We start from the raw sequence: 15,186 nt of genomic DNA on the forward strand, positions 1-15,186 counted from the left end.
AATTAAAAGATTCAAGGAATCCGGTCAAATCTCGGTGTCTAAAGGGCAAGGCCGAAAACCACTTCTGAATATACGTGATCTCCAGTCCCTCACACGTCACTGTCTAAAAAACCGTCATGAGTCTGTAATGGATAACCTGACATGGGCTCGGGAATACTTTGATAAACCTTTGTCGGTCAACACCATTCGCCGCTGCAGTTAAGGCTTTACTGTGCAAAGCAGAAGCCATACATCAACACTGTCCAGAAGCGCCGCTGACTTCTCTGGGCTCGGTCTCATCTGAGATGGACAGTAGCACAGTGGAATTGTATTTTGTGGTCTGATGAGTCAACATTTCAAATAGTTCTTGGACAAAACAGCCGTCGTGTTCTCTGGGCCAAAGAGGAAAAGGACCGTCCAAGCTGTTATCAGCGTCAGGTCCAAAAGCCAGCGTCTGTCATGGTATGGGGGTGTTTCAGTGCCCATGGCATGGGTAACTTGCACATCTCTGAGAGCACCATTAATGCAGAAAGATATGTACACATGTACACAACATATGTCTATGTTGACATATGAATTGGGGAAAATTCTGCTTGCTAAACTTAATCTATAGGTGTCTTCAGCGCCCAGACGCTTAATAAGTGTTATTAAAAACAAAGGTGATGTTACACAGTGGTAAACAATCCACTGTCCCAACTTTTTTGGAGTGTGTTGCAGTCATCAGATTTGAAATGATAGATAATGAATGAGTCTTTATTGATCACATATACATTACAGCACAGTGAAATTATTTTCTTCACATATCCCAGCATGTCAGGAAGCAGGGTCAGCCATGCTACAGTGCCCCTGGAGCAGAGAGGGTTCACGGCCTTGCTCAAGGACCCGACAGTGGCAGCTTGGCAGTGCTGGGGCTTGAACCCCCAACCTTCCGATCAGTAACATACAGACACCACTGCCAAGTCAGCTCTGCCCCCCTGATGAGTGTATATTTTCAAAAATAAATTAAAGTCACAAAGTAAAACATCAAATAATGTGTTCATAATGTGTTTTCAACATAGTACGGGTGAATTGAATTTTAAAATGACTCTTTTTGTTAGTTTTTTTGCATTTTCCATACTGTCCCAAATTTTTTGGAATTTTTTGGAAATACACACACACACGAGCACAGGCACACGCACGCACACAAACACGTACACACTATAACAGTCTAACAGTCTAATTTACATAGAGATTCATAAGTTGATATCATACACATCAAACATTATTTTGGATAGCATGTTTTGTGTATATTAATTCACTGTATAAGACACAAGTTTTTGTCCTATGTGTTTGCAGTATTTTGATAACTGAAGAGTCCAAATATTCATTGGCACGTGCTGTATAAATGTCCTGCAGAGTAATTGTTGTGCAAATACGAGTTTCCTTGGTTTTTAGTATGTAAATAGAGACAATAATTGGCCCAGTATGAGTTTCCTTTGTGAATAGTGCAGCATTGAACAGGCACTCCATGCCGTGCAGCTGTAACTCAGCCCAGCAGTGATCAATAGAGAACGAGGCTAGCAGGTCGTTTCCCCAGCAGCCTACACGGGTCAGTCAATATGTTGCTCTCTTCTTTGACATTGAATTTATTGAAAGACTATTGTTCCTAAAACTGTTTAGGAAATGTGCAAAAACCCAGAAATAAAGAAATAAAGTGAAGGTGGGGCTATGTGTTTTTTTTGAAGGCTGTGCTTTTTTGAAGGAGAAATGAGTAGTTTACAGAATGGTTGTGTACTCATTTTAGTCGAAGCTCTTGAGAGAAGAAACCGCATACATGAATATCAAACATCAGCTGCTTCTTTATGTGCCATGATAGCTAGGAACAGAGCAAATTGTAAAACATAATCTCTCTTTGGCGTAAAATGGATTTCTATGTACCACTGTAGCAAAAGTAAGCCTTACTCTAGTTCTGACACGCTAGAAAATCTGGGTTTATGGCTGGGTTTCCTAATATAACTGAAACAATTGTTGGTGTAACAGAGAGAATATGATATGAAAGAGTGTATTTAACAGTAGATTAATGAGGCACTGTTTGACTTGCAGTTCCCAGAGTGTGGCTTCTATGGGATATATGACAAGATCCTACTTTTTCGTCATGACCCAACCTCCGAGAATATCTTGCAGCTGGTCAAGTGTGCCGCTGACATCATGGAGGGAGACCTGGTGGAGGTAGTGCTCTCAGGTACGATTCAGTTTCTTCTTAACACTGCTGAAGCTGTAGATATTTTAACATGTTCCCATGAGTTTCCCAGGTCATATTTATTATCATAAGAATTGAACTGAATGCTGAAGGCAATAACCGAGACTATGTTTGACCCCCTTTTAGCACTGCTGTTGAAATTTGACAGTTGCCCATCTAACAGTATTGGAGTCGCTTATAAACACATGGACCAAAAAAAAATCATAGAATATACTGTGACCGTTTTTGCGAGTCGTCAGTCATTGAGGTTCCACACAACAACACTAGACTCATTTAGCTATTTTTGTCACCCTCTCTTTTTTGGCGTGTGAGAAACTTGACGCCCATCCAAGTTTGGCTGTTGCATGCAGTGCGAAGCCGGAGCCGTGTCACCCAGGAGGGGGAAGCGGTAGAGGTATCACATTTGACACTGCTAAAGTGTTTCTACAAATGCTTGGAAGGCCTTTTTTTCTCTCTTTACCTACTCCTCCTCTCCTCTGAGCTATGACAGGTACTGTAATGGAGTAGAGTCTGTGGTGAGGAGATAAAGAAGGACTGACACCTTCCCCCTTCCCCCAGCCTGTTCTAGTGTTTGTGTGTCTGTATGTGTTTGATGCTGGGGGATAGAAAATCAGGTGATAAACATGCCCGGATGTGCACAATGTCAAAGACAAGCCTTCAGGATTGTTGAGTGACACTCCTCAACAGCGCACTGAGCGGATAAACTTGCTGTAAAATAATATAATATGTTGCTGGAAAGTTACATCAGTGGTTATTAATTATGACTCCTTCTCGAGAGCGCTAAGTCAGCCAGAATCATTTATAATGATTCTCTCGTCACACTTCCTCAGAGGGTATAATTTCTCTAACATGCAGTACAAAAGTTGGATTCTGTTCAACTCAAAATGGTAACGGTTTTCCAGGCATATACTGTTGCGCTGATGCAGAAATGTACTCAGTGTAAAAATGCATTAAATAAATGTAAATTATTCACCGCTGTTTTCACATTGTGGTCTTTTCTTTGTGTTTCTTAATGAAAAGCTCCATTCTAGGAAGCTGCACGCAAGCTTTTTACTTGATCAACATTTTATTTTTAAATGAAGTTCCTAATATCATGTACATTTATGAAGCTTTTCTCTCATCCAGGCCACTGAAAGGTTAACTAGTAGTAATTCTATGTGACTGGAGTGTAACCTTGTAATAATATTAATCTTGCAATAAATTTGGAATAATAATGTAATAATCCTACATTTCACAAAACTAATGAAGCCCCAATGAACACAAAACAATTTACCTTGACTTCAATATTTGCCTTGTGTCAAATGTAGCAAGTTATTCTATGTTACATGGTAAAAAGCTTTACCTTAGGAGTATGAAAGCTACACATGCTTCTTATGTGAATTCACTACCCCCCCCCCCCCCCCCCCCTTTAATAGTAAAAATACTGTACATTATAATCAAATATTGGAAGTGTGACTGAATATTGTATTTTAAGATTAAATACACCAATGTATCTAAATGGATCACAGCCCCAGGTCCAGGCTTCAATCCTGAGGTCAGGCTATTGTCTGTGTAGTTTTGTATGTTTTCTGCTGGGTTCTCCAGTTTCCTCCCTTCTCATAAAAAACTGGGTAGTCTAAATTGTCTGTAGGTGTGGATGAGCATTGTTCCCAGTGTGCCTGCTATAGGGTCTGGATTTACGTTACCAGGATAAAGTTCTTACCAGGATAAGGCTGAAGATGAATGAATGTGTAAAATTATAGCACTTCAATCATAATGAGAATTAGAAATGCTGGTTTTGGGGTTTTTTTTTTGCTTACCTAATGCATATATTGCTGACATCTCTAAACAGTAGGTTTAATGCATACATTACTGCATCACATTTTCTGGCGTTACTAATTTGTACCAATTACTTGTAAACATTTTGTAGCAGTAGATGATGAAATCTATGTATTCACTTATGTATTTTGCACTTCTAGATTAGCATTTATGCTGCCTTGCTTGAAAATAAGTACATTTATCAGTATCTTGTAAATAATAATAAAAAAAAACTAATGTAATTCTGCGATGGCATAATTAAAGGAAACAAAATCTTCCACCTTTTTTTGTTTCCTTTGTTGAATTTTATTTAAAGTGCATCACTAATTGTAATAATGTGTGTTAAACTATGAGGACTTTTTCTTGTATCCTTTCAAATCATATCAAATAATATTTTTTTTCTCATTGTTGCATATAGCAATAATAATTTTCCACATACTCCTGTTTTTAACCAAATTACAAGCTTTTTTATTGAATGAAACCTAAGAGTAATAAAAGTACAAATACTATTAAAAAAAAATATTGTTCATTAGAATTTCATTTTACAATGTTGCAAGCAGAATTTTTTTTTTTACATTCCTTTATTGAAATAGATAGAAAAAACAATTGAAAATAAAACATTTTAATCATATCTTGTTATCTTAATCACAGATTGACTGTAAGGACTTTTTGCTCAAGTGATTTTGTCAATACACATCTGTTCCATGCATATGATAAACCTGATCATATCTTTCAGATTGATTAGTACAGGCAGCATGCAAGGAAAATACCAGCTCTTGAATAACAAATAGTCTCAAATGTAATTCATTGTGATAAACTTTGTGAACCCCAACAGAAAGCACAGAGATAATAATACACAAGTTCAACTCAACATGTCATGTCAGGAACATGAACCCACAGTGTACATCTAGACTGACATAATTGCAGCGAATGCTACAGAAAGAAAGCAAAGGCTGGTAATGACCTTGAAACCTTGAAAAGGAGTGAATAGAATAATAGTAGTTGATTCACTGCTCCATTAGCACACAGAGGAAACTGTATGTCTTCTCCGGCATCCTAAATTATACCAAGAAATAACATGGCAACATTTTCTTTATTTTATGTTTTTGTCAAATTCTGTAAATGACTTGTACATATTTATTATTTCTCCCAAAAATATGAAAAGAAAAAAAAAAAGCTATGTACAAGGGGACACACACAGACACACATGCACAAGTCTTTTACTTACTTTAACTCAGCAGCATAGGGTGGATTTTCCGTGCCACCCTCATTTCCCTGAAGCATTTAATGACAGTTTACAGGTATTTCAAACTTGCAAACATATCTTGGCCTTTAAACAAAAGGCAAAACAATAATTTGAATGAATTGAGGCAATTTAGCCAGAGAATGGCTAATCAGAATGTATTCTACTTGAGCAGGCTGTGGGGAAGCCATGTTGGAGAGGAGGCTAAGGGCACATGCTCCAGCAAGCAGTCCTCCCGCTGGGTTTGCCACTCAGCTGCTATTGGTCTGCCGACACACAGCCAACAAGAGCCAATCAAAACACTCCACCCGTCTCACCCAAAACGCTCTTTCATAGCATAATTTGCAAATATAAATAATGCCTGGGTTTGTTTATGTGGATTGGTGGATTATAAACATCATGCATACATCACACATGTCTTTACTCAGTTACTGTACGTGGATATTTTATATGTGACTTTAGTGTTATATGGTTCTATCTGGATGAAAAATGTACGGCAAATAGAACCTTACAATAGTAATGTCACCAATAGAAATTCATCACTCACCTTGTACTTGACTAATAAAAGGCACCGATTGAATTCTAAGTTGCATACAGGACTATTTCTAAGAATAAAGAAACTCAAATGAGACAGAATGTCCATCTGAAATTCAGCAGTAGATTATTAAAAGGATGTCTGAAGCATTTTCATTAGGGAAGTCAGTGCCACAGAGCTTTGAATTGGCTCCTCAGCGATCCTTCGCGGCATTCAGAAGGCCTAAATCAAACTCTTAATTAATTTGCTACTGACCATCAGCCCCTCTTGGGGAGGCACTAATCTCCAGCCTATTAACCCTGACAGACACACGCTCTGCTCATGTGAGGAGAAGAGGGCCAGGCTGCCGCGAATGGACCGTGCCAGTCCGCCCTCTGACACATCGGCTTTGGCCAGGACTCTCGTCCATCTGCACCTCCGGAGGCGCACCTCCCCAGAGGGAAGCCCCGGGAGAGCAGACACTATCGAATAAAAATATCTCCCTCTGCACCATTTGTTTGCCTTTTTTCTTTCGAAAACTTATGACATGTTGATTCGTAATGGCATGGATTTTTGAGAGCTGAATTCCCTCATCAAGTTCAAAGTCCAAATGATGTGATAAGCAAGTGGGGTGTGGAAGAAGATTTGCAGTTTATTGCAGTGATAGAAAATCAGTTGTTCTGATGTGAATCTAAAAATAAGTTATTGTTATTATTATTATTTTAAAAGACAGACATTAAACTATTGTGCCATTATGTACATATGATAAAACATGTTCTAGTTCATTCTGTTCTTGTCTATAAATTATTTACTGTTCATACAATATGTAACAAAGATCTTTTTAATGTTATTCTTTCCTTCCTTCTTTCTTTCTTTCTTTCTTTCTTTCTTTCTTTCTTTCTTTCTTTCTTTCTTGCGTTCTATCTTTTTTAACAAACTTATAGCTTCGGCTACAGTAGAGGACTTCCAGATCAGACCCCACACTCTGTTTGTTCACTCATACCGGGCTCCAGCCTTCTGTGACCACTGTGGAGAGATGTTATGGGGTCTGGTCAGGCAGGGACTCAAGTGTGAAGGTAACTTTTTTCCAAGGGGGCCAGATTATATGTGGTCCCCTTATTTAAGAGAGCAAAAGTAATTGGACAAACTAACATAATCATTAAAAAAATTCTATTAAATTGTCATTTTTAACACTTGGTTGCAGATCCACTTTAATTAAGGACTCTTTCAAGAATTCTTGAAAGGGTTTCCATGCTTAGGTTGATAAAAAATTTGACAAGATAATTGCTTCTGCCAGGAGAGAATAAAGCTGCTGTTTCTCTGCACTCACATCCTCTGAATAGTTTGTGCATTGCCCATGATTTGTTTCATAATATCTCATGATATTAAGTTCCGTAATTACCGCAACAGTCTCGCACGTGCATTTGCTATGGCTCTTGGTAAAAAACAGTCTTCTTGTTTCCTTCTCGCTGTTAACTTTGCATATTTTGTCTTTAGCCATGACTAAATGTCCTTCAGTTGATTAATTTGCAGGTATAGGGAGAAAAAAGGCTCTTGGAATTTAGCTAACTGTGTTAACACAGACTGCTGCCACTGTCAGGTGAAAGGAAAAATTGCAACATAAATTCTAAGAGAAAAGTTATGGACCAGTTAACATCTGTCTGTGGGCTGCATGTGGCATGTGGCTGATATAGAGCAAGGACAGCCCTGCTCACTATCTACATATATCTTTATATATAGATATATCTTATGTGCAAAGTTTTGTTCTGTTATTCAAACAGTAATGCATTTTCTCTTCCTCCTTCTTCATAGTTTGTGTTCTCTTGTCATAAACCAATTGTATATGATGAGTACATAATTCAATTCTTCAAGCAAAATATTACTTAATCAAAGACTGCTAGTAGAACTAACAGTAAATAAAAACAGCGTGGCATTAGTGTGGTCTTATTTCTATATATACACAGCATTAGTTATTCATTAATGCAGAATTAGACCTCTTTTAATGAATCATGTGTATACATTTTTTGGTAATGCGTCACAAATTGTACAGGAACAATACAATCAGACCAATTGTGTGTTCTCTTTTTTTTTTGTTCATTGTGTTTTGGATAAAGGTTGTGGACTGAATTACCACAAGCGCTGCGCTTTCAAGATTCCAAACAATTGCAGTGGTATTCGGAAACGACGGCTGTCGAACGTGTCCCTCACTGGCCTGTCCAACACTCGTTCGATTTCTGCTGAACCTTCCCCAAGCCCCTCGGATGAAGCTTTACTAGTGAGTTTCACACTGTAGTCTATCTTAGCACTGTTTATTCTGCTTATTCTGCCCTCACTTGGATTGGGATGGGTTTTCTAGCTTGGCAGATAGCTAAACAGGTCTTCCAATAAACATCCAAGGGGCAGCAGGTATGTTCAGATGTTTACTAAAAGAAGCACTGTGAAAGTGCAATATAGTCGTAGTGCTTAGTGTGCCACAGTTTAATATGTGTGTGTGATTTGACTCACCCGCATCCTTGATGACCAAGAGGTAAGAAGAAGATGATGAAATACTACAATGCTGTTTTCCTTTAGACCTTCACACCCATAGTGTGTTGATTTGAGCCTTTTTAAATGTCAATTAAAATGTGCTGTATCTGAAGCATTATGGTATGTGTTTGTTTTGCCTCAAGACCTACATTTGAAATTGATACAATACTATAATTAAAACATATAACCTGTTTAATATCCAAGTTGAATTTCCATCCAGCTCTTAGTATGCTGCACTTAAAAAGCAAGGGTTTAAACTTTGGGTGATTTTTTTTCTTTTTAATTAAGTGATTTAGAACAGTCAATACTTGGGTGAAAAAAGTATAGAAAGATTATACTTAATTGAAGGTATGTGTATTGTGTCAAAATCTAACGCAATTAAAAGTGGACAGTGTTATTTAAAATGAACTTAAGTAAAAGATAATTAAATATGCACGATACTAAATTTCTCAGCCAATACCGATAACCGATTATTCATAGTGATATCGGCCGATACCGATACCGATAGTTCTGCCTTTTAAGCCTTCTTTTAAATGAATAATAATTAATTCCACAATTCTAAAAGAAATGCAAATGAAAACATTCTTCTCTACATTTCAACAAGTTGTTTCACAGTAACTGGTCTCATAAACAGAAAACACATTACTCTAATTAACATTAACACATGAACTCAATTCTGAAGGTTAAAGTAAGATTTCTGAACTTATTGAATGTTATTAATTCATATTAACATTGACTGAATTCTAAAAAACCTCCTGTTAGTCTCACATTCACACACCACAAACAAAAGCATTTCTACTTCATCATTAACATCAAACTGGTAATATATAATATAAACTTTTTTTTTCAATATATTAGCATTAGCTGGATATGAAAATATACTACTTGAGCAGCGTGGCAAAAAAAAAAAAATTAGACTGGTCGCCGAAACTCCCGCTTCACTGCTGCAGCGTCCGGTGTAAAATTTTAGCAGTGCAGAGATTACAGAGCTTACAAACTGCAGTTTTGTCGTCATTCCACACAAGAGACATCATCTTTACACACAGCACGAAATCATGTGTTTTCCTGCTCTCTTTTGTTTGACAGCATATAATCAGCCCTATCATCAGACGTTTTTAAACTATCGGCCGATGGCCCATAGCGTGAAAAATTGCCTTTAAGTTTGAATTAGAGATACATCGGTGCATCTCTAATTCAAACTTAAAGTATTTTTTAAAAATACAGTCTCGCATGTAATTATTTGCATGACTCCTGTTTGTCTGAAAAAAAGGGGCAGTTTTAGCATTCATAACTTTCTGATGACTTGAAATTGAAGTCAAATTCAACCATTGATTCTTTTTTTATTGTAAAAGCTCATATGAAGAGCATCTGAGAATATTGACAGACCTTGTACAAAGAAGAATGGTTTTGGTATCTGTACAAATTTGTATAAATATGACCAGATGTTTTAAATATAGTGAAAAATTAATATTCTTGAAAAAGAATATACTTGAAAAAAGTTCATATTGATAGTAATTATTATTATTATTATTATTATTATTTTAACAATGGAAGGTTTGTGTTGTAACTTGTGTTGAAAATCGAATCAATAGAGAATGATTTTTTCATGGATATGTAATTGAGTCAGATTCCATGTGTTTTAATAATAAAAAAAGACAATATTATATCTCTTAAAATGATGCTTTAGTATAGTAATAACATACGATACTACTTTTCACCTTTGGTGTTTAATAACAGTGTTCTCTCTATTTTTTTCTGTCTGGTTATTCAGTCTCCTGTCAGTCCTAGCATTGAGGTAAGTACTGAAAAGTCACCTTCACGCATGTCATCTAACAAAACAGACTAATACTTTCAAGGGTTATACTTTCATACACACACACACACAATGCTCCATGTCTACTTCTTATGTAAGGGTGAAGACGGGCTTCATTTCACATCAGTTGATATAATACACTGTGATATAATGGAATATGACGTCTCCCGAGGCGCTGAAGTATTTTAGAAATGACTGTCTCAAAAAAATCACTGTACATTTTTAAAGGTATTTATACCACAGCTCTGTTGAATTCTCAAATCTGAGAAGAAGGTTAGAACGTGGATAGAAGGTAAAGATGAATTTCCTATAACATCAACTCTGACAGAAGTGCCAGCTGCAAGGTATGAACCACATGTTCATATTAATGCACTAGGTCTAATATATTACTGTTTCCATTTTAAAAACCCACACAGGGATGCTCCACATAAACAGATTGCAAAAACACGTTGCTATTGTTTTCTGTAAGGGGATGTTTATTTAGCATTTTTGGAAGGAGTCTCCAGTGTCAGCCTTTCTAACAATCAGATGATCAAATGTTCAGCTGTTCCTTTACACTTCCCAACATGTGAACATCAGCAGGACTGAGGGTTTTGCTTTTTCTGCTTTTTAAAAAACAAACAAAAAATATTAACTTCAACTAAGAAAAGAAAAGAGGCTGGTGAGGGACTGCTAATAACTTCTATAATGTAAGCAATAACAGGAATTGAATTTTTTAAAGACATTGCATAACATTAATTTTTTTTATTACAAAACAAATGGTCATATTTGGTAAATTGCCATAATATAAGTGGAATAAAACACTTGAGTATGGGCTTTTATTGGAAAATAATCATTGCTTTCAATTACTGTTAATTTTCCTATAACAGCATGCTCTACTGTGCTTTATTCCTTACTTAAAGATGTTCCTACATTACACTGCAACCATCATATGGCAGGCTTCAAATCCCTCTTTCCCAAAGGTTGAGACATTTTATCCTGACACCAGAAATGCTGTGATACACACTTGAGTTTGTTTAAAGGAAACTGTTAATCAACTGTTGACTGCAAAAAAGCAACATCTGCTGACTGTGCCCAATTTACCTCACAGATCACATATTAGAGCACTGATCACTTGAGATCTACCTTCCTATATTTAGAATTGAATTCTAACCCTGATCCAACACACCTGCTCTAGATAATCAGTCTACTTGATTAGCCAGATCATCTCTGTTGGATTAGAGTTTTTATAGCAGTGGGGTGAATACTTAAGCAATCACAATTTTTATGCTTTTTTTTTATTATTTATTTGTAAATAATTTTGTAAACTATATTTATTCCTCTCTTTCAATATTTTTGTAATATCTCATTCAACACTTCAATATTATGGGTGGCTTTGTATAAATCCATAACGTAACAATAATCCCAATCAAGTCCCTTTCAATTCCAGGTTCACATTACTACAAAATGTGAAAATAAAATTCAAAAGGAGATGAATATTTATGCACTATTATATACACCGATCATCCATAACATTAAAACCACCTGCCTAATATTGTGTAGGTCCCCCTTTGTGCTGCCAAACCAGCTCTGACCTGTCAAGACATGGACTCCACAAGCCTCTGAAGGTGGGCTGCGGTATCTGGCAAGATGTGAGGTGGGGCCTCCATGGAGCTGTCTTGTTTGTCCAGCACATCGTGCAGATGCTTGATCAGATTGAGATCTGGGGAATTTGGAGGCCAAGTCAACACTTATCAAGTTTTTGTCATGTTCTTTAAACCAATCCTGAACAATTTTTGCAGTGTGTCAGGGTGCGTTATCCTGCTGAAAGAGGCCACTGCCGTTAGGGAATACCGTTGCCATGAAGGTGTGTACTTAGTCTGCAGCAAGGTTTCCCAGCAGAACATTGCCAGAGCATCACACTTGCTCCACTGGCTTGCCTTCTGACCATAGTGCACCCTGGTGCCATCTCTTCCCCAGTTAAGCAACGTATATGCACTCAGCCATCCACATGATGTAAAGAAAAATATGATTCATCAGACCAGGCCACCTTCTTCCATTGCGCCATAGTCCAGTAGACCACATAGACCTTCAGAGGTCTTGTGGAGTCCATGCCTTGACTGGTCAGAGCTGTTTTGGCACTACAAATGGGACCTACACAATATTAGGCAGGTTGGCATTTTATGTCTAATCGGTGTATATGCACAGACAATAGGAGAGACAAATTCTCTATAGATGTATTACACCAGGAAAGACCTGAAGTGTTCCACAGGATAAGTTTTAAATAATCTTTGCTAATGGATCAGATCCATCAGGTGAAGCTAATTTTAAACATTTTTTTTTTCCACAAGAGCTCTATCACAGATGCATTACAAGGCTTTACATCCTTTTCAGCTGAATGAGTTACACTGTTATAGCTGGGCATCTAGTTCAGTGCTGTTAGATATTTTTTTAAATATAATATTTATTATTACGTTCTTTTAGTTATAAGCCTGTTTGACTGGTCAGTTGAATATATAATGGGGTTAGTACAAACCACAATAACTCAAAAAAAAACGAAGTAATTTATCAATAAAGTCAACCTAGACATAGTGTGTTCTGTTGGTGGATAGTTCAGGAATGAAAAGGCCTATTTGAATAGTTTCAAAAAAGAAATAAAGGGGAAAATCTGTGTTGTTGGGATCTGTGGAATTGATATTAGAGTTAAAGGGTTCCCTGGCTGCAAAAAAGTTTAAGAAGCCTCGATCTAGAATGTTAGTCTTGGTGGAAAGATTTTCTATTTTACTAGCTTGCTCAACACTTGTCTGGAGATCCGAGTAAAGATTCCAGTTAGGGGACTCAACTTTGTAGAGGATATTTCAAAGGAAATACCCTGTGTTGGAAATTTGACATTTAGGTGAATAGGAAAATTTGGCTCCTTGCCTATGTTTTGTTGCTCTTACCTGGGTCATTTGCTTTTATGACAGTTCAGTGTATATGCAGGCATGTGTGCCATGCACCAGAATAAACTGGAGCTGTCAGACAAATCAGCAGAGATGCTGGCAGCAGCCAAAAAAGCTGAGGAAAAACAAAATGAAACAGCCACCTCCTCCACAACACTGTGTATATGGTGAAATTGTTGGATTGTTTTTTAAAGGATTTCATCCTTTAACACCAGCGTTGCACAGAAATATTAACTGTTAGCATACGGTATTAGTCTAAGTAGATTGAAATGTATAAGTATTAAAATACTTTCTTTTATAACCTGTATGTCACAGACATATGTATGAAGATGTATGTTAAAACTTAAGTATATTTAAAGATCTTAAATCTAATGCTTATTGTAAGATCATCTCAATGACATTAAGCTACTTAAAATCTCCAGCCAAGTGTACAACACAAAGACGAGGAAGATATCGATCACTTGCTTTCTTTAGAGTGCAGTGTGAAGTTGATTTGGCACACCTGCGTGATGTCAGGCCTATTCTCAACAGGTGGTAAGACATCTGCACGACTGCCAATCAGCGGCACATTTAAAAACAGCTTGGTGCTGGAAACTTGTTGTTCTGAGTTTAATGCAAATTTACCGCCCATCCCCCTCAACCTGTTTTTCTTGACAAATATTCTTGTTTGCTTCTTCAAGAATGTAGTCTCGTGCACAAGACTTGAGGTGACAGCTGTCTAAAATATTGTGTGTGTGTGTGTGTGTGTGTGTGTGTGTGTGTGTGTGTGTCTGTGTGTGATGAAGCATTTGATAAAGCAGCATTTTTATGTAGAAAGTACAGCATGTGCACAGCTAACTCGCCAGTGTTAAATGAACACCTAGAGTGCTAAACTGGTCTTCAGTGTACGCTCTGGGTGTAATTTCACACAGGCAACTTTGCTCTGTTCATGATGGAAAAAAAAAGCATGTGCAATCAACACTCCGATCCAAAACGCATTAACTTGGCACTATGCTTGCTGATCTCCCATCGAAAGTGAGCACAGCTTACGTGAGCACCAGCAGTACATGCTTCTTCTGCGAACTGATTTAATGCCCAGCCTCTGTTTTACATCTCCTCAGCAGAAGGACATGTTCCCTGGAAGAGGGCGCTCCAACTCGTACATAGGGCGCCCGATCGAGCTCGACAAGATCCTGCTGTCCAAAGTCAAGGTGCCTCACACGTTTGTCATCCACTCCTACACGCGCCCCACCGTCTGCCAGCACTGCAAAAAGCTGCTCAAGGGCCTATTTCGCCAGGGCCTGCAATGCAAAGGTATGAGCTCACACCTGACTTGTGTAAACCTGAGCATGCTGGGGAGTCAAACTGTTGTTTGCTCACTTTGTCTGTACCCTCAAAGGTTTCACTATGATTCATTACCGGTGAATTCATTTGGCAGTTGGTTTTAAATTTGTATCAGTGCAAGCCAAACCCCAGTGCGTGTAGTCATGCTCTTAGAAAACAGGCACAACCTTCAACCTTTATTGTTTATCTTTCTCCTTGTAAAGTGCCAATATATGATTAAACAGTAAAGTAATTTATAGGGCAGCAACTAATGATTATTTTCATGATCGATTAGTTGGTCGGTTATTTTTTCGATTAATCGGGGGGGGTGTGTGTGTGTGTGTGTGTGTGTGTGTGTGTTCCGTATCATTTTTTGGTTTATTTAAAAGAAAATCCACAAACTGAGTGTTAAAAATACAAAACTTCAGACTAAAACTTTACACGACTGTTCGTGCAATTATATAAGACTGAAAAGAACCCAATACACACGGACACACACCAGAATATATATTATTCATTTAGGACTGTAGTTTAATTTGGTGCTTTTAGTGCATACATAAAAATAATTCATGCATGCTTATAAATTATATAAACTAATATATAAGTTTATATTATATAATAGTATTTATGCATTACTTTTTATAAAAGGTAACGTTGGCATAAACAGTAAAGTGAAGAAAGTCATTGTCGGTGACTCTTCGTATCTACTAAAGCTAGCGGCGTCATGAGTATGACATCATGTGCCATCAACTAAGAAGTGGCTTATACTTCTGGTTATTAAAAAAAACTGCTAGAGTACCTTTTGAGATGATATCACCTTTCTAAAATTCACACACTAGACGGTAGAGTAAA

The 15,186-nt window shown here is 37.3% G+C and overlaps 1 protein-coding gene across 1 annotated transcript in view; it reads left to right on the top strand.

Moving 5' to 3' along the window:
- Window positions 1-15,186, top strand: part of prkd1 (protein kinase D1) — a 54,191-nt gene that overhangs the window by 17,931 nt on the left and 21,074 nt on the right. The window contains exons 2-6 of the mRNA XM_017475478.3: window positions 2,062-2,200; window positions 6,717-6,848; window positions 7,887-8,047; window positions 10,070-10,093; window positions 14,133-14,325. Coding sequence (XP_017330967.1) covers window positions 2,062-2,200; window positions 6,717-6,848; window positions 7,887-8,047; window positions 10,070-10,093; window positions 14,133-14,325 — 649 coding nt within the window. The remainder of the gene's footprint in view (window positions 1-2,061; window positions 2,201-6,716; window positions 6,849-7,886; window positions 8,048-10,069; window positions 10,094-14,132; window positions 14,326-15,186) is intronic.

Source organism: Ictalurus punctatus, chromosome 9 (assembly GCF_001660625.3).
Source record: "Ictalurus punctatus breed USDA103 chromosome 9, Coco_2.0, whole genome shotgun sequence".
Lineage (NCBI taxonomy): Eukaryota > Metazoa > Chordata > Actinopteri > Siluriformes > Ictaluridae > Ictalurus > Ictalurus punctatus.